The sequence below is a fragment of the Myotis myotis genome, unplaced genomic scaffold, assembly GCF_014108235.1.
Source record: "Myotis myotis isolate mMyoMyo1 unplaced genomic scaffold, mMyoMyo1.p scaffold_m19_p_4, whole genome shotgun sequence".
NCBI classification, from domain to species: Eukaryota; Metazoa; Chordata; class Mammalia; order Chiroptera; family Vespertilionidae; genus Myotis; species Myotis myotis.
The window spans coordinates 98655775-98682775 of NW_023416346.1; the positions used below are offsets into that span (position 1 = coordinate 98655775).

Consider the following 27001-nt stretch of genomic DNA (forward strand, 5'->3'; position numbering starts at 1 on the left):
GAGGCACAGAGAGTCCCAATCAAGATAAACCTAAAGAGTTCCACATCTAGACACACCATAATTAAAATGACAAACATTAAATGGAAAGAAAGAATCTTAAAGGCAGCAAGAGAGAGACAGAAAATTACCTACAAAGGAATTCCCATTACAATGTCAGCTGACTTTTCAATAGAAACACTTCAGGCATGAAGTATTCAAAGTGATGAAAAGCAAGGAACTAAATCTAAGACTACCGTATTCAGCAAGGCTATCATTTAAAATTGAAGATGAAATAAAAAGCTTTCCAGATTAAAAAAAAAAAAAAGGTTAAAGGAGTAAATTACCACCAAAGCAGCAATGCAAGAAATGTTAAGAGCACTGCTTTAAGAAGAAAATGAGAGAAAGAGGATCATAGGCATAAAGAAAATAAAAATGGCAATAAATAAATACTTATTAATAATAACCTTAAATGTAAATGGATTAAATGCTCCAGTGAATAGACATAGGGTAATGGAATGGATAAGAAAACATGACCCATATATATGCTGTCTACAAGAGACCCACATCAGAACAAAAGATACAGACTAAGAGAGCAGGGATGGAAAATTTATTCCATGCAAATGGAAAGGAAAAATAAGCTGGGGTAGCAATAGTCAAATCAGACAAAATAGAGTTCAAAACAAAACCCATACCAAGAGACAAATAAGGCTGCTACATAATACTAAAGGGAATGATTTAACTAGAAAATATAACCCTTGTAAATATATATGAACCCAATATAGGAACACCCAAGTTCATAAAAAACAAAACAAAACACTCTTTTTGTTTGTTTTTTGTTAATCCTCACCCGAGAATATTTTTCCATTGATTTTTAGGGAGAGTAGAAGAGAGAGGGAAAGACAGAGAGAAACATAGATGTGAGAAAAACACATCGATTGATTGCCTCCTGCATGAGCCCAGACCAGAGCCCAGGCCAGGGAGGAGCCTGCAACCAAGGTACATGCCCTTGATGGTAATTGAACCTGGGACCCTTTGGTCTGCAGGATGATGGTCTATTCACTGAGCCAAACTGGCAAGGGCCATAAAAACTCTTGATGAACTTTCAGGGAGAGATTAACAGCAATACAGTCATAGTAGGGGACCTTAACATCCCACTGACACCACTGGATAGATCTTTCAGACAAAAAAAAATCAACAAGGAAACAGAGTCCTTAAATAACACACTAGATCATATGGATCTAACTGATACTTACAGAATATTTCATCCCAAAGCAACAGAATATACATTCTTCTCAAGCACACATGGAACATTCTCAGAGATAGACCACATGTTTGGACACAAAGTCTATACAAATGCAAGAAGATGTATGTAATTCCAAGCATCTTCTTGGAACACAATGACATGAAGTTAGAAATCAAGTACAATAAAAAACAGTCAACAACATGGAGGCTAAATAGCATGCTATTAAAAAAATGAATGGGTTACTAATTAGATAAAGCAAGAAATTAAAAGCTTCCTAGAAATAAGTAAAAATGAACACACAAAACCCCAAAACCTATGGGACAAGGTGAAAGCACTGTTGAGAGGGAAGTTGATAGTATTACAGGGCCTATCTCAAGAAACAAGAGAAAGCACTAATAAACTATTTAGCCTCACAACTAAATGAATTACAAAGAGAAGAGCAAGAAAAGCCCAGAAGAAGTAGAAGGAAGGAAATAATAAAAATCAGAGCAGAAATAAGAGAAAAAAAAAAATCAGAGCAGAAATAAATGACATCCTATATAATAAAACCCTAATATATAAATCTACAGAACGGCGGAGTGACCAGCAGAATGACCTGTGCTATGATGCACACTGACCACCGGGGGCAGATGCTCAATGCAGTGGGAGGTGACTGGTCGTGGTGACCAGGGGGCGGGGCTGGCCAGTGGGCGGTGCCAGGTCTCTAGGCCTCTAGTAGAGATTAATAAAACAGTACAAAAGATAAATGAATCCAAGAGCTGGTTTTTTGAAAAGAAAAACAAGATTGATGAACCCCTAGCCAGGCTCATTAAGAAACAAAGAGAGAGGACCAAAATAAATAAATTGAAAAATGAAAGAGGTGCTATAACAACAGACACCATAGAAATAAAAGGATTGTAAACAAATACTATAAAAAACTATTTGCCAATAAATTGGACAAACTGGGCAAAATGGACAAATTCCCCAAAATGTACAATTTTCCAAAACTCAATCAGGAAGAATCAGATATCCTGAGTAGACCAATAACAACTGATAAAATTGAAGCAGTAAAAAACTCCTAACTAAATGTCTTGCAACAGATGGATTTATAGGAGAATTTTACCAAACATTGAAAGAAGAACTAACATCTACCCTCCTCAAAATATCCCAAAAAATTCAAGAGGAAGGAACATTTTCAAGCTATTTTAATGAAGCCAGCATCATCCTAATTCCAAAACCAGATAAAGATACTACAAAGAAAGGAATTACAGTCCAATATCCCAGATGAACACAGATGCTAAAATCCTCAACAAAATATTAGCAAATTGGATCCAGTAATATATTAAAAAGATCATCCACCATAATCAAGTGAGATTTATTCTGGTGATGCAAGGCTGGTACAATAATTACAAATCAATAAAAGTGATACATCACATAAACAAAATGAAAGATAAAAATCACATCATATCAATTAATGTAGAAAAAGCATTAGACAAAATTCATCACCCTTTTTAATAAAATCTCTCAGGAAAGTGGGAATAGAGAGATCATACCTCAACATAATAAAGGCCATATATGACAAAGTTACAGCTAAGATAATACTCAATGGACAACAACTAAAAATGTTTCCCTTAAGAACAGGAACAAGACAAGGATGTCCACTTTCACCACTCTTACTCTACATAGTGCTGGAATTCCTTACCATAGCAATCAGACAAGTAAAAGAGACAAAAGGCATCCAAATTGGAAAGGTGGAAGTAAATCTGTCATTATTTGCAGATCACATAATATTGTACATAAAAAACCCTAAAAACTCTACCAGTAAACTTCTATACATAATAAATGAATTAAGCAAGGTAGCAAGATACAAAATCAACATCCAGAAATTGATAGCATTTTTATACACCAATAATAAACTCTCCAAAAGAGAAAATAAAAAAATAAAAACAATTCCATAGCTATGATCTGGAAACAGCCTAAGTGCCTATCAGTGGGTGAGTGGATTAGAAAACTGTGGTACATCTACACAATGGAATACTATACTACTGTAAAAAGGAAGGAACTCCTACCATTTGCAACAGCATGATGGAGCTGGAGAACATTATGCTAAGTGAAATAAGTCAGTCAGAAGATAAATATCACATGCTGTGACTCATTTGTGGGTTATAATGAACAACATAAACCGATGAACAAAAACAGATCCAGAGACAGTGAATCATTGATCAGATGCTCAAACCTCAGAGGGAAAGTAGGGGAGGGTGGGGGTAAGGGGGAGAGATCAACCAAAGGACTTGTATGCATGCATATAAGCATAACCAATGGACTCAGACAGCAGGGGGTGAGGGTGAGGGCAGGATTGGGGGGTGGGGGGCAATGGGGGATAAGGACACATTTGTAATACCTTAATCAATAAAGGGGAAGAAATTTAAAAAAAAAACAAAAACCACAATATAAAACCTCACATTTATTAAACGTTTTATGCTAGATTGGCACTCTATGAAAATTACTTGTTTTCCCAATTGAAGCATGGTTATTAAAGTTTCAGTAATCCATTGAAAGTTGAATATTCACACTGGACCATTTTAAAGCACATACAGACACCTTGTCAGTTTCCTTCATTTAAAAGAAATTTATTTTACCCTTGTCATGACTGACAAAAAGCTTACTGAGGCTAGCTGGAAAGTAACTTCCCTCTAGGTAACATTCCTCAGTAGCCCTCTCTGTATCTTTGGAGGGAAGGATACCTTGAATTTTAAACCCGGACATCTGAGAAGAAATACTGGACATTCATTGAGTGGAGGTGAAGGGTATGATTTGCTCTTTGAAGAAGATTGATTTAAATTTCTGGACAGTGTCATTGTCTACTTGGTAGTGCAAATTAATTTTTTTCTGTAGGAAATGTGAGTTGTATTCCTTAGTAAACCCTTGTGATACCCATTCCTAATTTTTCTTGCATTTTATGATTTTCAGTCACCTATATTTACTGTGTCCTTTTATTTTAAGTCCCATTGGGAAATTAGGAAATTAGCACCACCTGAAGCCCCTTTATCAAGATATGTTGTAGTGAACTTGTGCTTGTAGGTGTATAACAAAAGCAATAACTCTTTAGATATAAAATATCCTTTGTTAGAATAAATTTGCTATTTGAAATTTTGGACTTACAGATATGATCAAGTTAGGAGAAATTTTTTTAACATTCCCCAAAGATTCAAAACTGAACAAATTTTCACATTTGACAAGACAGAACCTACTAAAAAGTGTTATTATGGCCCATTCTTTTCAGCCTTATGGAGGTGTAGAGCATTATAGGAAGTATGTGTACTTATTGTCAGGTAGTTCCAGAGCATGGGATGAATACTTGTGGTCCAGAGATGATGGCTGGAGGGTAAAGATATCAGTGAAGTTATACTACAATGCCCAGTGATAACAAGCCTGGCCACCATCTTAACTCAGCAGAAAGAACACTGCTCTCAATATAGTAAGCATTCACTAAAGTAAGAAGGCTTCAGAGTAATTTATCTCAAAGGTCTTCTGCCCTTTTTCTCACACAAACATGACAGATGACTTTAACCCAGGGCCATGTATAATTTTTAGCATGTTAGCTAAATGTTACCTCTTCATTAATTTAAAACCAACTGTTGCAAATAGCAAGTGACTCAAAGTACCATATTTAGGGGCATCTTTATACCTACTTAAATTTGTAAATATGCAAATAGTAGATAAATTACTTGATAAAATTTATACTAACTGAACACTTCCTGTTGCATTATGGAGATTAAAAACCACTGATTTAACTGAACCTTCTATGAAGCTTCTGGTCCAGAAATTTTCAACATTTCATCTCAGGACACATATACTTATTACTAAAATTATCTGGCACACCAAAATATATATTCTTTTTTTGCCAATCTGACAAAAATGGGTATAATTTTGATTCATTAACACCAGATGGCAATTGTGTTGGCTGTTGTCATTTTTTTTAATCTGACAATCTAAGGGAAAAAAGGTCAGGGCCCCTGACTAAATAGTCAGGTATTCCATGTTTTAAAAATTCTTGTGGCACAACATGTGAAAATCACTGGTCTAGTCCATTAGACATTCACTCCTGATTATTTGACTTTTACATTGATTTTTATAAAAATTAAAAAGGGAGTATATGTTATATTTAGGACTGAAAGTTTGATTTTATAAGCTAATAAGGAAATATGATTCCTGTTGGAAAAATTACTGGTCTTTAAAGAAGGGCATTCTATACTCTGATCTAAATAGCCTATGGAAATTTCAGTTCTTATTCGGAGAAATTGAGAATTTTTTTCTCTGGAGTTATGTGATGAGAGAGAAAATTACTTACACACAAGCAAGTTAGAAGGACAAAAATACAAATCTCTGTGTATGCATGTATGTGTGTGTTGGGGGGGTGTAATTCCATAGAGGACTTAACTGTATGGAAGCTTTATTATTTTGTATTTTTATTTCCATTGGGAAGACTGCTTATTTTGATTTTATTTTTTCTGATTATTCTACTCCATGTTTCTTTTTACTGTGACTCCATGAATAATTTTTTTATTATGCTCTGTACCTCCGAAATGTTAAGTAAGAGATTTAAGTTTGGACAAATTACCATAGAAGTGTGAATTAACATTCTAAAATAAATGCATATTAGAGGAGAAGCCTAACTAAATAGTATTAATTTTACTATCTTAAAACTCTCTTTTAGGTATGATTAAGAGGCAAAATAATTATATTATCTCTACCTGTTAACCTAGCTGAAGAAGTAGCACAGATACACATGAAAGACCCCTTAGCAACACATGTTAATGACTAATGAGTGGTACAAGTATATTCCAGACTTAGTATACAAGGAGACTTAGGTTATATCTTCTCATTCAGTTTCTGTTGTAAACTATGAACATTGAAGCATAGAGTGACTCTGAGGCTTGTAACATTCTCAAGGAAGTATTTATTTCTGTTCATTACATGATGCTTATTAAGATAGGTAGTAGACTTGGATTGTTTGTGAAGATTTTCAACAAGGGCTGAAATTAAGAAAAGCTTGTAGATAACCAGAAAACAAAGCTTCCTACCACTCACACTTTTGCATTAACTGCATTTTAGGTTATTGATATGCATCATCTAGCCTTATTTTTGCTCATTAGATGTGGGAAATTTTCTAGAAAAAGAAAAATTCAGGTTGATAAAAGGATCTGTCATCTGAAAGCTCTTCAATCCACTTGTGAGACATTGTTAACAACAAAATAATAAAGTGGGAAAACCATGTGTCTTCTGTGAAACCATAAATCTTGATCCATGTCTGAGTTCATTTATGCTAGTTCACAAACACTGACTTTTGTTGAATTTGAAAATAATAGAAGCTTTTTGTTCAGTAATATAGTTTATTGTCCTTTGGGTCCTAGATTAAGAAGAAACAGCAGGATGTGCTTGGTTTTTTAGAAGCTAACAAAATAGGATTTGAAGAAAAAGATATTGCTGCCAATGAAGAAAATCGGAAGTGGATGAGAGAAAATGTACCTGAAAACAGTCGACCAGCTACGGGGTACCCCCTACCACCTCAAATTTTCAATGAAAGCCAGTACCGTGGGGTAAGGAATCAATTTAAATACTTGGTGTGTGTGTTTTTCAAATGGATTTGCTCAAATCCATCCTATCCATTTCACTCTCTTGCCTAGATATGCATACAATCATTTCTCTTGTTCATTCTTTGCATCCATCATAGGCAGCTGAGGTATTTTGCTGATGACTAGGAGGTAAATGAAGTGATCCATCAAAATTACCTGTAAATGTAGAAATACAGATTTTGAACATATAATTTTACATTTCTTCATCTCAATTCCAACAAGAACAATTGTATTAATGTTTCCGGTACGTCCATGAAGGCGTCTCTGGAAAGAGGTCAGCCGTTTGACTTATTTAGATTAACATTAGTTAAAAAAAAAGAGGAATGTCTTATTTCCTGCTTAAAACTAGTAAATACTTTTATTTTGGTATCATTAATGAATTTTGTTAAAGTTTTAATTCAGCTCATTGAACTAATGTAAGAAATGAGAGAAAATATTTTTCTTTTTTCTTTTTCTTTTTCTTTTTCTTTGCTTTTTGACTGGTGCTTTCAAATATGCTATTTTGTTTAGTCTTCATTTAAACCATGGAGCATTTTCCTTAATACGTTATTAATTGTATATTCAAGTACAATTTGTAGTTTATGGCTATTCTAGGCAGCACAATGGCAAGTAGAAATCTAAATAAGACACAGACTCTTCTCTTAAGGAGCTGATTAGGAGTGGGGTGTGGGAAGAATCATACATACCTGAAACAATCAGAGAATAGTTCTGAAGTCATGGTAGAGAAAGCATAAGTAAGGGCCATAAGAATTTCCAATAGAGAACTGTTTGCATTGCTATATCCTCAGAATTAGCATTATTGAGGAACAGATCTTTTTAGAGCCAGCAATCCATATCTTCTAGCTCATAGGTTTATACAGGAGTGAAACAGACACTTTTTGGTGGGGATCTTTTCATGGACCAGTTCAAATCTTATAAGGGATGGGTGTGACAAACTTGAGTTTATTGGCACAGAAGTGTTTGTCTTTAGTCACTTCTGAGGAGGGGGGCCTAAAAATTTCATCTGTCGCTGCAAACATAGCCAAACTACAGATAAGGAAAAGGCAAGTGTGCTATCCATTTAGATATTGAAATCTCACTTCCTCTATATTTGAAATTTCTGAAAATTGGTGAATTAGAGTGGTTGAAAAAGACCTCAGGGGTCATACAGTCCAATCTAAAGCAGCATATATTATCTTAACCTCTCCTTTTTAAAACGGACATTTCAATTTGTTTGACTTTTGAAAACAAACACATTTTGGGTTATAAGGGTAACATTTGAGAAACCACATTTACCTGGTTTATTTCTCCTTGTGAAGCCACACTGCAAGAGAATGGGGTATGTTATAGAAATATGGCAAGAATCACTGAGAAATGGGAAGATGGAAAGGAAGGGGCAAGAGAGTGAGACTCAACCAAATGCATAAACATTTCTTAGTGGAAAAGGAATCCAACTTCTAGTGAGTACTTCCTGGATGCCAGGCACTGAGTTAGGAGTTTAAAAACAATAAGAATGAAGATTTGTCCCTATACAGACACTTAGAAGAGTATATAGCAAGCTTTCATACAAAAAATATTGCATGTCATCTATTGTGCTACATGTTTTGTGTGTATTATATCTCAGTTCTCATACTAATCCCCTGACATAGGTAATTGTTCTTATTCTATAGATGAAGAAATTGAGGCCTAGAAGTGTTTAACTGACTTCCTAAATTACACAATAAGTGATGAAGCTAGGATTTAAATCTAGATATGCCTTGCTTTGAAGCTCTTATACTTTCTGTTAAATCACTGCATTATTTATTTTCTTGTTTATTCAAAGTTTCCATCTTCTTTCTTTTCTTGCTCCATTATGTGGTGGGTCTGACCACAGCAAATTAAATTTTCTAATCTACATTGCCAACTGGCTGCCTATTAGGTTTGGCTGATAATAAGAGGTACTAGTTTGAAGAATGGAGGGCAGGAGGAGAGGAAAAACCAAAGTATCCTCCTCCTTTCTATCTGGATGATCCATGACAGTGACTGAATCTCCTTTATGGTACCAGCTCTACCAGGTACCCCAGCTCCTGGGTCCTGTAATATCACCTCTTTATTCTTTCCTTTTGCCCTAGATTTGGTAGCAGCTTCCTGTTGTTTGCTAATCTCTGGGTTGTCTCACCATCACCTGTTTGCCTTTCAGATTTTTTATCTTTTCTAAGTAGTTCTTCATATTAAATTGCCTGTTTTAACTATCTCAAGGTTTCTCAATCTTGGCACTACTGACATTATGGGTTGGACAATTCTTTGCTGTGAGCAACTGCTCTAAACATTGTAAAATGTTTAGCAGCAACCCAGGTTTCTATCCTTGAATTCCAGTAGCACGCTTACATTTGTGAAAACATATCTCCAGACTTTGCCAGATGTCTCTGTGGGAAAAATTACCTCCTTAGTTAAGTGAGAAACACTTAACTATGGTAGCTTAGGTTCTTATTTCCAGACTGGAATGTGACTGAAACAACTACCCTATATATATACATGAGACTCTGATATAAAAGATACAAAATTTATAAAGTAAGCTTTGCTCTGAAAGAGCTATGCTTCTATATGGATAACTAAAACACATTTCCATGAAATAATAAATAATATTATACCAACATGTGGTATAATACATTCTGTATTAATGTTATTGGAATATCAGAGATGTAAATAAATTATCTTTATTTTTTCTCAAGAGAATTCCTATATAAGAAGCAGACTATGTCACAGTCTGTTTTGTTTACTCTTATATTCTTAGCACCAAGAATAGTGATTGGAATATAGTAGGTGCTCAATATATATTTGCTGACTAAATTATTTAATCTGGCTTAATTGAGAAACCAGTGTTCTTTTCTTTCAGAGTTACAAGTCTGTTTGTTTGCTAAGTCCAAGGCCAAAAAATCATAATATACTTTGATACTAAAACACTTGAAAGAAAGACGAAAGAGTCCCCTACATAGCATTTTTATCAGATTTCAATAAAGCTGAAGACCTGCTTTCTTTCCCATAATTTTAAAGAATGATAAATGTTTTTATTGCTTTGATGTTAGTAAGAAATATCTCTTGTTAGATTCTTTTAACTAGCATTTTGAGGTTATTTCAAAGTGATTAAGTATAGATATGATCTGTATTGTTTGTTTACCTTGAGTAGCTTATAGATCATGTGTCTCAGTATGGAACTAGTATCAAGATCCAGTTAGTTTCACTTTTGAATAGTAAACTCAAAGAGTATAGGAGGCTCATATATGCCTGTTATTTAGGGTTTATTCCTTTGTCAACATCTAGGGTACACAAAAAGATGATTTGAGTCAATCTTTGTGGAGATACTAGGGGCTCTAAACAATTCTGACTATAATCCCTAAATAAGGGAGAAATTCTGATGTATCATGGGGTGGGGCTCAAATTTAGGGTCACCAATGGCTTGAGAGGCTCTCAACTTTATACCTCCAGATTCTTCAGATACCAAGAACTATACATGCTAGAAAAGAACCCTATAACACTGTGATCTGTTAGTGAGGCAATCTCTAGAGAATCCAGCATATTGAGTGTTAATTATATCCGTTAAATGCTAAGCTTATCTCTATTTTAAATCAAACAAACTAAGGCCACGTATAGATAGTGGCTCTGTTTCCAAAATAGGTGTGTTAGTAACTCCATAGTCAAATTTAGGGTATTTTACTTGTTATTTTTGGAAAATATTTGGTGGCTTAGAGGATGACAGTATAAAGAAAGCCCAACCAAATTCAGTCACATGACGCTTGCTCGGCTCACCAGATAGGAACCTTTTAGTAGCTTGTTTGCTCTTCTGGTCATATTTCATGAAAATCATATTCACTTCCTCCAAAGACAGCACAAATTTAATATTCTTATGGCCTTGGGCATATCTAGCAAATATATGGTCTACCATAGGCTCTGAGGACACCTCTACCTAATAAATAATAGAACAAAAATAATGGGAAACTGGAACAACAAATTCATGCCAGAATAAATAACCTCTTACTGGTAAACTCCTTTGGGCTGTGGAGAAAGCTGCTTTCCCAAAGACAGATTTCAATTCTGTGTGATGCGGAATAAGCCATTTTGCAGTTTTTGCCCAACAGAACAGCGTATCTTCTAAGCCTTGCCTCTTTATTATCTTTTCATAATTCTAGCATTATGGAAGTTAGTTAGCCTGCTGCTACCACGGAGGTTGACTTGTCAAGCTATTTTAAATAAATGTCCTCTTTTTCTTCCTTTTTATTTATTTATTTTTTCGTTGCATATTGCTAATTCTTCTTACCTTTTTTTTTTTCCAACGAGGACTATGATGCCTTCTTTGAAGCCAGAGAAAATAATGCAGTGTATGCCTTTTTAGGCTTGACCGCCCCACCAGGTTCAAAGGTATGATTTTCCTGTTTTATAGGCCACTTTATTGCTGCTGAGATATTTTAATTGTAAGATTTCTACCTTTATTAAGTACTCAGATTAAGCCAGAGGCCAGGCAACATAACTGAAAGGAAATGTTCCTGCTCTGCATGCACTTAATCCCTAGTAGGGTAGTCAGATGTGCATAATCAAATATATATGTACTAGTATGTGCGTAAGAAGTAGGTAGAGTGGCTTCTTCATCAATCTTATCAAGGCAGCAAATTTCTCATTAACCCATTTGCAAATAAGTGGTAAGCATTTTAAAGACTCCATTATTCTAGCTGCCATTCATGGTTCTACATCGACATAAAGTGTCTTAGTTCATAGTAATCTTCTTGGCAGCATCTATTGTCTTTGTGTGAGGCAAATGTTAGAGTCATCCATTCAAATTAACTGAGGACATTTGAGTTTCAAAACTGGTCACAAAATTGCTGGCTAAATTTGGACCTTTTCCTCTGGCAACAAAAAAAATATTTCAAGTGGCAGTATTCCCATGAAGATCATTTAAAGAAAAGAATCAAAAATTAAATTGCCTACATAATGAAATGTCTCAGAACTCTGGACTTTAAATATACCTTTGTCAGGTCCAGTGGGAAGGAGAAGTAAATGCAGGGTGAGGATTAAAAAGTAAAATAAAAATAGGTAAATAGGGCACACCTGGCCACCCCACCCCCTTGAAAATAGGAGTGCCCTGCTCACCAGGAGGCCTTGAGGAGCAACAAGTCCAGCCAGACCCACCCCCTTCATCAGCAGAGGGCCCTGCCCACCCTGCCCCATAAAGGAAGTGAGTGTCTAGCCCTTGTCTAGAGATGAACTTGGTTGCTCAGCCCCCTTGATGATTGGAGTGCCCTACCCACCCCCACATTTTGAGGAATGGTATGCGTGGCCTGCACCCACTCCTTAATATGCAGTGCATGTGGCCTGCTTCACCAACTTGACATACAGCCAACCTGGATGCACAGACTTGTTTCCCCATTCTGGCATGCCCGACCTGGAACCCCTGGACAGCAGGCCTTAGTGACTTGAAGTGGTGCTCCTGGACCTGCCACCATGACAAAACATCCCAAGATACATGAACCTTCCATCAAAAATCATTGTGCCTGGCAAGGAAATCCTGGACAACCAGCCTGGCCACCTTGACACTGGCCCCATAGCTGAGACCTGACACTCTCAGACACACGAGCCTGCCTCCTTGACTTGGCTGGCCTCACCCAACTCCCTGGACCGCAGGGCTGCTAAAATGGGGAGATAAAGAAACAACCTCCAAATGAAATAAAAGGAGAATTTACAGAAAATGAACTAAATGAAATGGAGGAAAGCAAGTGTTCAGATAAATAATTCAAAGTAATGGCTATAAGGGTGTTCAAACAACTTAGTGAGAACTACAAGGAACTTAATGGTAACTATAAATACTTAATGAGAACTACACCAGCATGAAAAGAAGGATGAAACCATGAATAAGAATCAAACAGAAATGAAAAATGACATAAATGAAATAACTACAATAAAGAATACCCTGGAAGAAATCAACAGTAGATTAGAAGCTGAGGACTGGATCAACAAATTAGAAAACAAAGTAGAAAACCACCTATTTGGAGTAGCAATTGGGAAAAAAACACCAGGGAAGTTTAAGGGAGCTTTGGGACAACATGAAATGTAACAACATGGGGGTACCAGAAGGGAAAGAATCTGAGTGAGGAATATAGAACCTGTTTGAAGAAAAAATGACATAAAACTTCCCTAACCTGGTGAAGGAAAAAGTCACACAAGTCCAGGGAACAAAGAGTCTCAATCAAGATGAACCGCCCCCCAAAACCCACACAAAAACACATCATAATTAAAATGGCAAACATTAGAAACAAAGAAAGAATCTTAAAGGATGCAAGAGAGACAGAAAGTTACCTACAAGGGAACCTCCATTAGACTCTCAGCTGATTTCTCAATACAAACACTTCAGGCCAGAAGGGAGTGGCATGAAGTATACACAGGAATGAAAATGAAGGGACTGAATCCAAAACTACTCTATCCAGCAAGTGTATCATTCAAAATTGAATGTGAAATAAAATGCTTTGCAGACAAAAAAAATGACAAAAGGAGTTTATTACCACCAATCTAGTACTGCAAGAAATGCTTAAGTAATATTGTAAGAAAGAGAGAGAGAGAGAGAGAGAGAGAGAGAGAGAGAGAGAGAGAGAGAGGAGGGGGAGAGAACACATGCAAAGAGAATAAAAATGACAACAAATAAGTACCCACCAATCATAACTTTAAATGTAAATGGCCTAAATGCTCTAATCAAAAGACATAGGGTAGTTGAATGGATAAGAAAACATGACCCATATATATGCTGTCTACAAGAGACCAACCTCAGAACAAAAAATTCACTTACAGGATGACAGTGAAGGGATGGAAATTTTTTTCCATGTGAAAGGAAATAGAAAAAAAAGCTGGGGTAGCAATATTCATTTCTGACAAAATATACTTCAAAGAGAAAGCCATAGCAAGAAATAAGGAAGGACACTTAATAATACTAAAAGGAACAATATAACAAGAGGATATAACTCTGGTAAACATATATGCATCTAATATAGGAGCACCCAAATATATAAAAATATTTCTGGAGGATATTAAGGGAGATATCATCAGCAATACAATCATAGTAGGGTCTTTAACACCCACTGACATCATTGAATAGTTCTTCTCCAGTGGTAGGCAAACTCATTAGTCAACAGAGGCAAATATCAACAGTACAACGATTGAAATTTCTTTTGAGAGCCAAATTTTTTAAACTTAAACTATATGGGTAGGTACATTGTTATTAACTTAATTAGGGTACACCTAAGGCTTAGGAAGAGCCACACTCAAGGGGCCAAAGAGCCGCACGTGGCTCGCGAGCTGCAGTTTGCCGACCACGGTCAGTGGTTCTCAACCTTCTGGCCCTTTAAATAAAGTTCCTCATGTTGTGGCCCAACCATAAAATTATTTTTGTTGCTACTTCATAACTGTATTGTTGCTACTGTTATGAATCGTAATGTAAATATCTGATATGCAGAATGGTGTTAGGCGACCCCTGTGAGAGGGTCGTTTGACCGCCAAAGGAGTCACGACCCACAGGTTGAGAACCACTGTTCTAGACAAAAAATCAAAAAGGAAACAGCAAACCTAAAATACACATTTGATTAAATGGATTTAATTGAAATTTACAGAACATTTCACCTCAAAGCTGCAGAATATACATTCTTCTCAAGTGAACATGGGGCATTCTTATATATAGGCCACATGTTAGGACACAAAGTTTCTAAAAATTCAAGAGGATTTAAATAATAACAAGCATCTTCTTTGATCACAATGGCATGAAACTAGAGATCAACTACAATAAACACCCCCAAAACATTCAAACACATGGAGGCTATATAGCATGTTATTAAACAATGAAGGGTTTATCAATGAGATCAAGGAAGAAATCAAATCTTCCTGGTAACAAATGAAAATGAACACACAACAACTCAAAATCTATGGGACACAGTGAAAGCAGTCCTGAAAGGGAAGTTCATATCACTACAGGATTACCTCAAGAAACAAGAAAAATTTCTAATAAACTATCTTGCTGGGGCTGACCAGCAGACCCTAAGTGACGGATGAATGATTACTCTGACACATGTTTCTGTGAAAAAGATGGCTAAGAGACTGTCTGGCTAAAGGAAACAGACAGTCCCATTCACCTGCCTCCTTAGGCTTTTATTATAGCAACAGCTTGAACTAAAATTAACCTCTAGATACTATTAGCAGGGTAAGTATCCTTGAGAAAACACATGTATCTGTAGTGTCTTTAAAACAAGGATGTTTTGAAGTCTAAACATAAAGATTCCAGCAAAACACCCAGGGGCTCAGACTTGTTTGGAAAAGTCAAGGCAAGGTCTGCTGCATTTGACAAGAATCCCCTAGAGGCCTCTGACCTTTAAGAGAATCCTCCTTACAGACTTTCCAATAAGTCCCATATTTCCCCACACTATCTAACCCTACAATTTAAAGAATTAAAAAGGGAACAAAAGAAAAGCCCAGATTACGGAAGGAAATAATAAATATCCAAGTGGAAATAAATGACATATATACTAATATATATATATATATATATATATATATATATATATATATATATATATATATATATATCAATGGAAATAAGACCTGATTCTTTGAAAGGATAAATGAGATTGATGAACCTTCAGCCAGTATCAACAAGAAACAAAGATAGAGGAACCAAATATGTAAAATCAGAAATGAAAAGGTGAAGTTATAATTGACACCACAGAAATACAAAGTATTGTAAGAGAATATTATGAACAATGATAAACAATATGTCAACAAACTGGACAACCTGGACAAAATGGAAAAATACTTAGAAAAATACAACATTCCAAAATGCAACCAGGAAGAATGAGAAAACTTGAATAGGATTATAACTACTGATGAAATTGAAGCAGTAATCAAAAACCTCCCAGCAAACAAAAGCCCTGGCATGTATGCCTTCACTGGGGTATTTTACCAAATATTTAAAGCAAAACTAGCACCTACCTAGTCAAACTATTCAAAAAGAATCCAAGAGAAAGAAACACTTCCTAGCTCTTTTCATGAGACCAACATAAGCCTAATTCTAAAACCAGATAAAGATACTACAAAGAAAGAAAATACCAGCCAATATCCCTAATGAATATAGGTGCTAAAATCCTGAACAAAATATTTCCAAATCAGATCCAGCAATATTTTTTAAAAAATAATACACCATGACCAAGGAGGATTGATTCCAGGGATGCAAGGCTGGTGCAATATTTGAAAATCAATAGATGTGATACCTCACATAAAGAAATTGCAAGACAAAAATCACATGATCATATCAATTGATGCAGAAAAAGCATTTGACAAAATACAACACTCATTTTTAATAAATACACTCAGCAAAGTGGGAATGGAGGGACCATACCTAAACATAATAAATGCCGTATTTGAGAAACCTATAGCCAACACCATATTTAATGGGCATAAACTAAAACCATTTCCCGTAAGAACAGAAACAAGACAGAAATATCTGCTTTCATCACTCTTATTAAACATACTACTGGAAGTACTAGCCACAACAATTAGGCAAGGAGAAAAAAATAAAAGACATCCAAATTGGAAAGGAGGAGGTAAAATTATCATTATTAGCAAATGACATGATAGTGTACATAGAAAACTCTAAAGACCACCCCCCAAAAAAGACTCCACCAAAAAACTACCAGATTTAAGAAATAAATTTAGCAATATAGCAGGATACAAAATTAATACTGAGAAATTGATGGCATTTTTACACACTAATATTGAATGTTCAGAAAGAGAAACTAAAAAAAAAAATCACATTTACCATTGCAATAAAAACAAATTAAGATACTTGGGAATAAATTTAACCAAGGAGGTAAAATACTTATACTCAAAAAACTACAGAATGTTGAATAAAGAGATAGGAGAGGATATAAGCAATGGAAGAATATACCATGTTCATGGATTGATAGAATCAACATCATTAAAATGTCAATACTACCCAAAGCAATCTATAGATTCATTATAATCTCCATTAAGATACCAATGCCATATTTCACAGATCTAGAACACACACTCCAAATATTTATATGGAACCAAAAAAAGATCCTGAATAACCACAGAAAACTTGAGAAAGAAGAACAAAGTTGGAGGGTTCACAATAGCAGATATCGAGCTACACTACCAATTCACTATAATCAAAACAGCATGGTACTTGCACTAGAATAGGAATATAGATCAGTGGAATAGAACAGAGAACCCGTAAACTAACCCAAGATATTATGCTGAATTAATATTTACTAAAGGAGGCAAGAGTATACAATGGAGTTAGATGGTATCTTCAATAAATGATGTTGGGAAAATTAGACAAGTACATGCAAAAGTATTTGAAACTACAGCACAAATTTACCATATAAACAAGAATAAAGTCAAAATGGATAAAAGACTTACATGTATGTCTCAAAACAATGAAAATCCTAGAATGAAACATAGGCAGCAAAATATCAGACATTTCACATAGCATAATTTTCACTGATACAATGCCTAGGACCAAAGAAACAAAGGAAAAAATAAGCAAATGGACATCAAAATAAGAAGCTTCAGCACAGCAAAAGAAACCATCATCAAACTTAAAACGGAACCCACTGTATGGGAAAACATATTTGCCAATGATACATCTGATAAGGGGTTAATTTCCAAAATATATATAGTACACATACAACTCAACCAAATGAAGACAAGCAATCCAATTAAAAATTGGGCAGAAGACCTAAATAGACAATTCTCCAAAGAGGACATACAAATGGCAAAGAGATATATGAAAAATGCTCAGTGTCACTAATCATCCTATATAATCCTATATAATAAAAGGCTAATATGCAAATCGATGGAATGACCAGTCTCTATGACGCTCACTGACCACCAGGGGGCAGACACTCAATGCAGGAGCTGCCCCCTGGTGGTCAGTGTACTCCCACAGTGGGAGCACCACTCATCCAGAAGCTGGGCTCACGGCTGGTGAGCGCAGAGGCGGTGGTAGGAGTGTATCTCGCCTCCTTAGCAGCACTAAGAATGTCCAACTGATGGGGAGCAGACCTAAGCTGTCAGTTGGACTCTCCCCCCCATCCCCCCACAAGGGCTCTCAGACTGTGAGAGGGCACAGGCCAGGATGAGGGACTCCTTCCCCCAAAGTGCACATATTTTGTGCACCAGGCCTGTAGTGAGAAATATGCAAATTAAAACCACAATGAGATATTACCTCACACCTGCCAGAATGGCTACAGTAAATCAACAAACAACAAATGCTGGTGAAGATGTAGAGAAAAGGGGACCTGTGGGAATCCTGTGCAGGATACACTGGATGTTCAAGTCCAATTTGATGTTCAAGGCCTATTTGCCATATGCAGGTGCTAAGGCAAGGACACAGTGATTATACTGTATGCAGTGCTCAGGCATGCCTTTCTGTAGCCCAAGGTGTTATTTTTATTTATTGATTAATGTATTACATATGTGTCCTTATCCCCGCATTTCCACCTCACCCCCCTACTCATGCCCTCACACCCCTGGTCTCTGTGTCCATTGGTTAGGCTTATATGCATGCATGCAAGTCCTTTGGTTGAACTCTTACCCCCCCTTCCACTGTCCCCTGCTTCCCCTCTGAGGTTTGACAGTCTGTTCAATGCTTCTGTCTCTCTGGATTAATTTTTGTTCACCAGTTTATGTTTTTCATTATATTCCACAAATGAGTGAGATCATGTGATATTTATCTTTCTCTGACTGGCTTATTTCGCTTAGCATAATGCTCTCTAGTTCCATCCATGCTGTTGCAAATGGGAAGACTTCCTTTTTATTTTTTTTTAGCAGTGTAGTATTCCATTCTGTAGATGAACCACAGTTTTTTATTATTATTGCAAAAGGATTTTATTTTCTTTTTATTGATTAAGGTATTACATATGTGTCCTTATCCCCCCATTGCCTGCCCCTCCCATTCAGGCCCTCAACGCCTGGTGTCTGTGTCCTTTGGTTAAGCTTATATGTATGCATGCAAGCCCTTTGGTTGATCTCTCCCCCCCTTACCTCCACCCTCCCCTACCTTCCCTCTGAGGTTTGAACATCTGATCTGTGCTTCTCAGTCTCCAGATCTGTTTTTGTTCATCAGTTTATGTTGTTCATTATAATCCACAACTGAGTGAGAACATGTAATATTTATCTTTCTCTGAATGACTTATTTTGCCTAGCATAATGCTCTCCAGCTCCATCCATGTTTTTGCAAATCGTTAGAGTTCCTTCCTTTTTACAGCAGCGTAGTATTCCACTGTATAGATGTACCACCGTTTTTAAATCCACTCATCTACTGATGGGCACTTAGGCTGTTTCCAAATCTTAGCTATTGTAAATTGTGCTGCTATGAACATAGGGGTGCATATATCATTTCTGATTGGTGTTTCTAGGCTCTTGGGATATATTCCTAGAGGTGGGATCACTAGGTCAAATGGGAGTTCCATTTTTAATTTTTTGAGGAAACTCCATACTGTTCTCCACAGTGGCTGCACCAGTCTGCATTCCCACCAGCAGTGCATGAGGGTTCCCTTTTCTCCACATCCTCGCCAGCACTTCTCATTTGTTAATTTGTTGATGATAGCCATTCTGACATGTGTAAGATGGTAGCTCATTGTCGTTTTGATTTGCATCTCTCAGATGATTAGTGACTTTGAGCATGTTTTCATATGTCTCTTGATCTTCCTTATGTCCTCTTTTGAAAAGTATCAATTTAGGTCCATTGCCCATTCTTTGATTGGATTGTTTATCTTCCTTTTGTTAAGTTTTATGAGTACCCTGTAAATGCTGGAGATTAAACTGTTATCAGCGATAACATTGGCAAATATGTTCTCCCATGCAGTTGACTTTTTTGTTGTTTTGCTGATGGTTTCTTTTGCTGTGCAGAAGCTTTTTATTTTGATGTAGTCCCATTTGTTTATGTTCTCTTTAGTTTCCATTGCCCTAGGAGCTGTGTCGGTGAAGATATTGCTTTAGCATGTCTGAGATTTTGCTGCCTGTGGATTCCTCTAAGATTTTTATGGTTTCCGGTCTCACGTTTAAGTCCTTTATCCATTTTGAGTTTATTTTTGTGTATGGTGTAAGTTGGTGGTCTAGTTTCATTTTCTTGCATGTATCTGTCCAATTTTCCCAACACCATTTTTTGAAGAGATTGTCTTGACACCACTGTATGCTCTTGCCCCCTTTGTCAATATTAATTAAGCATAGAGTTTTGGGTCAATTTCTGGGTTATCTATTCTATTCCATTGGTCTATATGTCTGTTCTTGTGCCAATACCAGGCAGTTTTGAGAACAGTGGCTTTGTAATACAGCTTTATATCTGGTATTGAGATCCATCCTACTTTGTTCCTCTTTCTCAGGATTGCTGCAGCTATTCTGGGTCTTTTTAAAATTTATTTCGGATGAATTTTTGGAGAGTTTGTTCTAGGTCTGTGAAATATGCCATTGGTATTTTAATGGGGATTGCATTGAATCTGTAGTTTGCTTTGGGTAGTATAAACACTTTAATGATGTTGATTCTACCAATCCATGAACACGGTATGTTATTCCATCTGTTTATGTCTTCTTCTATCTCTTTTTTGAGTGTCCTGTAGTTTTCTGAGTACAGGTCTTTTACCTCCTTAGTTAAGTTTATTCCTAAGTGTCTTAATTTTTTTTGGTGCAATGATAAATGGGATTTTTTTTTTAGCCTCTCTTTCTGTTAGTTCACTATTGTCAGAGATTTCTTGCTGTTAACTTTGTATCTTGCTACGTTGCCAAATTCATTTATTAAGTCTAATAATTTTTTTTAATATATTTTATTGATTTTTCACAGAGAGGAAGGGAGAGAGATAGAGAGTCAGAAACATCGATGAGAGAGAAACATCGATCAGCCGCCTCCTGCACATCCCCCACTGGAGATGTGCCCGCAACCCAGATACATGCCCTTGACCGGAATCGAACCCGGGACCTTCCAGTCCGCAGGCCAACACTCTATCCGCTGAGCCAAACCGGTTTTGGCAAGTCTAATAATTTTTTGATGGAGTCTTTAGGGTTTTCTATGTACAGTATCATGTCATCTGCGAATAATGACGATTTTACTTCTTTTCCAATTTGGATGCCTTTTATTTTTTCTTCTTGTCTGATCACTGTGGTTAGCACTTCCAGTACTATGTCGAACAGGAGTGGTGAAAGCAGGCATCCCTGTCTTGTTCCTGTTCTTTGGGAAAATGGTTTTACTTTTTGCCCTTTGAGTATGATGTTGGCTGTAGGTTTGTCAAATAAAGCTTTTATTGTGTTGAGGTATGATCCCTCTTTTTCCCACATTGCTGAGCGTTTTTTTTTGTTTGTTTGTTTGTTTTCAGAAAAGGGTCTTGTACCTTGTCAAATCCCTTTTCTGCATCAATCGATATGATTATATGATTTTTATATCTCAATTTGTTCAGGTGATGTATCACATTTAGTGATTTGCAGATATTGTAACAGCCTTGCATCCTTGGAATAAATCCCACTTGGTCATGGTTTATGATCTTGCCAATGTAATGCTGAATCTGGTTTCCTAGAATTTTGTTGATAATTTTAGCATCTATTTCATCAGGGATATTGGCCGGTAATTTTCTTTCTTTGTAGTGTCTTTATCTGGTTTTGGGATTAGGGTAATGCTGGCTTCATGGAAAGACCTTGTAAATGTGCCTTCCTCTTGAATTTTTAGAATAGTCTGAGAAGGATTGGTTTCAGTTCTTTGAATGTTTGGTAAAACTCCTCTGTGAAGCCTTCTGGTCCAGCGATTTTGCTTGCTGGAAGCTTTTTGATTACTGTTTCAATTTCATCAGTAGTTATCAGCCTCTTCAGGGTTTTTGATTCTTCCTGATTGAGTTTTGGAAGCTTGTATTTTTCTAGGAATATGTCCATTTCTTCGAGGTTGTCCAGTTTGTAGGAGTAGAGTTGTTCGTAATATTTTTTACAATAATTTGTATATCTGTGGTGTCAGTTGTTAGTTCACCTTTTTTCATTTTTATTCTTTATAGTTGTTACTTCACCTTTTTCATTTTTATTCTTTATGTTTGTGTTACTTCTTGCTTTTCTGTTTTTTCTTTTTACAGTAGTCCCTTTAGCATTTCTTACATTGCTGGCTTTGTGGTAATAAACTCTCTTAGCCCTTTTTTGTCTGTGAAGCTCCTGATTCCACCTTCAATTTTTAATGATAGCCTTGCTGGGTATAGTATTCTTGGATTCAGTTCCTCACTTTGCATCACTTTGTATACTTCATTCCATTCCCTTCTGGCCTGGTGTGTTTCTGTTGAGACATCAGTTGATATTCTAATGGGAGATCCTTTGTAGGTAACTTTCTATCTCTCTCTGGCATCCTTTAAGATTCTTACTTTGTTGTTGATGTTTGCCAATGTAATTATGATGTGTCTTTTTGTTGGTCTTTTTGAGTACATCTTTTTTGAGACTCTATGTGCTTCTTGGACTTGCGTGGTTATTTTCTTGCCAGCATCAGTAAGTTAGTTCCTGTCATTATTTCTTCAAACAGGTTTTCTATTCCTTTCTCTGCTTCCTCTCCTTCTGGTACCCCTATTATTCAGATGTTGTTTTGTTTCATGTTGTCCCAAAACTCCCTTAGGCTCTCCTCCTGCTTTTTAAGATTTCTTTCCAGTTGCTGCTGTGTTTGTGTGTTTTTTCCTACCTTGTTTTCTAATTCACTGATGCGGTCCTCAGCATCTTCTAGTCTGCTGTTTAAGCCTTCCATTGTGTTCTTTATTGCAGTTCTGTCATTCTTTATTTCCCCTTGGTTCCTTTTCATGTTGGTGACATTCTCATTCAGCTGCTTACAATTCTCATTGAGTTGTGTGTATTTGTCATCCAGCTATTTGAGCATCCTTATAACCATTACTCTGAATTCTTTCTCTGACATGTTGCTTGCCTCCATTTCATTCAACTCCCTTTCTGGTGATTCCTCTTCTTTCCATTGGAAATTTACTTTTTTTGGTCTCTCCATTGTTTTCTGTAATGTTTCAATTGTTTCTGTGTCTTAGATCCAGCTGCTTTGCTACCCAGGTTCTTTTGGGAGTGGTGCTAGTGGTGCAGTCTCTCAGGTCTCCTGGGCTTGGTGATCTAGCAGAGCTTTCCACTTGAGCTATTTGGGTTCTCTTGATGTAGTTGGATCTTGAATGTTAGTTTCTTATTCGTGGATGAAGTCTCCTCACTGGTTAGTAATGTCCCTCACCCCAAGCTTTGTTGTGCAAGCTTTTTGGATGTGATCATGGTTCTGGCTCTTGTGGAAATGGTTGTCTTAAGTCTCACTGGGACGTGCTCACTGTGGGTGCCCAGAGTCCATGGCTTGGGAGGACCTGAGGCCCAGGTACTGTGACTCTGGCTGGTGTGGTGTGACTCTTGCTGGATTAGCATCACTCTGTACCTCACTACGAGGGAGCTGTAGCCTGTGATGGGGTGGGGGGCTGATGTCTTGTAGCCTGTGGTTGAGGCAGGGGGACTCTGGCCAAAGTGATTTCCCTCTCTGAATCAGGAGGGGGTTCAGGATCCAGCAGCTAGGGATATAGGAATCTCGGAGTCTGTGGCTGAAACAGTGTACCACACATTTTTAATCTACTCATCTGCTGATGGTCACTTAGGCTGTTTCCAAATCTTAGCTATGGTGAATTGTGCTGCTATGAACCTAGGGGTGCATATATCCTTTTTGATTGCTGTTTCTAGTTTCTTGGGATATATTCCTAGAAGTGTGATCACTGGGTCAAATGGTAGTTCCACTTTTAGTTTATTGATATCACTATTTGGCCAGAAGCCTCTTTTATCTGAGTTGGTATAAGGATATGTTACTAACCAGCTGGTACAAGCCTGCTTTTATGTAGCGCTCGGCTCCTGTGTGTGCAGTAGCTCCTATGTTTGCTGGACTACTTTGTAAGCTACTTTGAAGAACTGTTTTATCTGATGGCTCCTTGTTAGCAATGGCTACTTGGGCTGCAATATTACTGCTCCTATCATCTTTATCCACTGCCTGGCATCTACGTAGGTCCAGTTCCTAATAGAGGAGGACCTGTGGCCCCATGATTGGTGTAGTTGAGTAGGATAAAGGAGTAAGGACTCCAACAATTGGCACAGTGAGCAGGGTTTATGGGTAAATGTCCTTTCTACCCCATTGGGAGGCATGTGGCCTCTGACCTGACTGTGTTATCTGGTAGTGGTGGTCCTGATGAAATGGAAACTGGACACAGTGATGCCAATGGCAGTGGAGAAGACATTAGGGTCCCTTCTGGCCCAGAGCCCCAAAGAGCAGTAGGGAGCATTATGGCTTGAGAGAGACTGAGCTTCCAAGACCCGGGGAGAGTCAAAGGCTGAGCTGAGCTTTGCAACAGCAGCCGTCACCCGGATGATGCCGCAATTATGCAGCTGCCTCAGGAACCCTTGGGCTGCTGTCTGCATGCAAAGCCACAGCTGCCCTGGTAATCCCCACAATGGAAGCAGGAGAAGCAGGAACAGGCAAAAGATGGCGAGAAGGCCAGGTTCCCAAACTGCCACCATTTTGCAATGCTTATGAAGATTTGACTCTCACTGCAGTCCCAGCATTATTTGGCTCACTGGCAACATGAAGGTTGGGTGGTGCGAAAAGGGTTGGTGAGATAAGGGGGCAGCGAGGCCTGTGACTAGATGTAAGACAATACCTGCTGGCTACAGGGGTGGAGCAGTGATCCCGGAGAGTGCAGAGGAAAGGCACTCCCCCTGAACCAGAGAAGGACTTTGATCTAGACTAAGGGACAGCCAAGGCACCTACCTGGTTGGGGAGCCTGGAGACCACATGTTGAACTCACTTATGCGAACTTCAGTTTTCTCTGTAGTGGCCCGAATAGATGTGCAGGCCCAGTTGCTCATGTAGATAGGTGTAGGAGTTGAGCTGTCCATGTGAAGCAGGCAACTCTCTCCTGCACCAGAGTGACTCCCCTGCTACACTTTGCGGTGCCGGCTTAGCAGATTGCATAGATCACTTTGCTCTGGCATTGGAGCAATGTCCTACATGATGAAATTGCTGGTGCCTTCTTCTCCATGGACAGGACTCCAGAGAGTCAGGAACAGTTTGCTTTTAAGTAGGAAGGTCAACAGTGGACTTTGGTTGCCCTCCCTCAGAGATGTTTGTATGGCCCTACCATGTGTTATGGTTTGATTGCACAGGATTTGGCTACTTGGGGCTGCCACAGTATCAGTATTTCATTGTGATAGTAATGTTGTACTAACCTGTGGTTCTCTTGAAGAATTTGAACGCAGATGAAGTAGTTTATGACAGACCTGTGTTGGTCTTTTAGGGGGTATTGGTGAGTATCCAGTCCCCACTTGGCGTAGTTGTTATGGCCATGTGTCAGTTGTCATGGAAGGAGGTGAAATGAGGTTGAACCCCAGAAGTAGAGGGTACCTAGCTGCCAAGAGGGCAGTCTCCCAAGTGGGCAGAGAAGGGTACCCATCAGCTTTTGGTCCCAGTTATGGAAGAAAACTGAGAGCAAATACTCTCTTGTTGAGAGACAGTCAGAAGCCATGTGTGCTGCCTTACAGGTCTGTGTGACCACGCCCATGTCAGGAGTGGCAAAACCCCAACTTTAGCACAGTGGGGGCTATTTGGAACAGAGGGCAGTGGTAAGTACCAGCTGTCTGTTACAGGAATTACAGACCCTGTTGGAAACTGTAATTTATAAGATCCTGTCAAGGGATAAAAATCCTATGGAGGAGGTACTCCCGAGTCCTTTTCAAGAGGGTATGCCACGCCTCCCGGAGACCATGTGGTATAAGGACAGGTCTAGTAGGGGGAATCCTGCTACATGGAGAGCTGTGACTGTCCGTTTACATATTAATGAACTATGTAGTTTGATTAAGTTACCGGGCAAAATATCCCTTTGGCCATTAGAATAGACAGCTGGGATGTCTTTGTAGTTGCCGTGATGCCACAAGCAACAGTGGCTAGTAGGCCATAACCTCATGAGGGGACAGGAAATGGGAGCTCCACCTGGGGCTGGATCCACATAGCCTAAAATATTAGGCTAGACAAGTGTATGCAGAGGTATCCTCAGACACTGCATGTACAAATAAAGCAACAGATGAACTATTGCGACCCAAGGTTTCTCCCTTGGCAGAGGGGAACAGGGAGTGTGGACTTGGCCATGGTCCATTACAGGAGAAGGGCCATTGGTGGCCCTCCTATCACCTTGAGGAAGCGGATATGACTATAAGTTACAGTCACACCCCTTGATCCAGCCCTGGCAATATAACTAGTACCCTGCAAGAGATAGTGAAGTACAAGCCATACAAACCCTTTCCCATGAACCCCTCCAAGATTAGTAGGATAGACTGTCAAGGACATAGCACTGACATTTGTGAGTTTTACTATTAGGGCCTGAGTACTGGTCCTAACATGCTACAGTTTATATTATTATTGTAAGCTCTGTGTTCAAGGAGCTGACAAATAGGCCATGGTACCCTGCGAAGATCATCTGGTGTAAGGGGTGGAGTGTGGGAACCTTAAACAAAGTACACCGGGTGTTTGAGGCCAATTTGAGTGCTGGGGCTCTGTCCAGTGTACACTGCATGCTCAAGGTCAATGTGCCACCTGCAGGTGCAAATGCAAGGACATAGCGATTGGACTGTATGCAATGCACAGGCATGCCTTTCTGTAGCCCAAGTATTGATGTCACTATTTGGCAAGAAGCCTATTTTGTCTAAGTTGGTATAAAGATATATTGCTGACCAGCTGGTATGAGGCTACTTTTATGTAGGGTTGGGTTCCTGTGTGTGCAATGGCTCCTATGTTTGCTGGACTACTTTGTAAGCTACTTTGAAGAACTGTTTTATCTGATGGCTCCTTGTTAGCAATGGCTACTTGGGCTGCAATAAAGACTCTCCTATATGCCTATAAACTGCTCATATCATCTTCATCCACTGCCTGGCATCAGTGAAGGTCCAGTTCCTAGAAGAGGAGGACCTGTGGCCCCACAGTTGGTGTACTTGAGCAGCATAAAGGAATAAGAACTCCGGCAGAACCCTAGTACACTGCTGTTAGGAATGCAGACTGGTGCAGCCACTATGGAAAACTGTGTGTAGCTTTCTAAAAAAATTAAAAATTGAACTTATAAATAGAAGTAATCCCACTTAT

At 38.0% G+C, this 27001-nt stretch overlaps 1 protein-coding gene across 1 annotated transcript in view; it reads left to right on the forward strand.

The window, feature by feature from the left end:
* The window catches only part of SH3BGRL (SH3 domain binding glutamate rich protein like), an 80430-nt gene that overhangs the window by 49318 nt on the left and 4111 nt on the right, over positions 1 to 27001 (forward strand). The window contains exons 2-3 of the mRNA XM_036305038.1: positions 6616 to 6801; positions 11131 to 11211. Of these exons, the coding sequence (XP_036160931.1) occupies positions 6616 to 6801; positions 11131 to 11211 (267 nt within the window). The remainder of the gene's footprint in view (positions 1 to 6615; positions 6802 to 11130; positions 11212 to 27001) is intronic.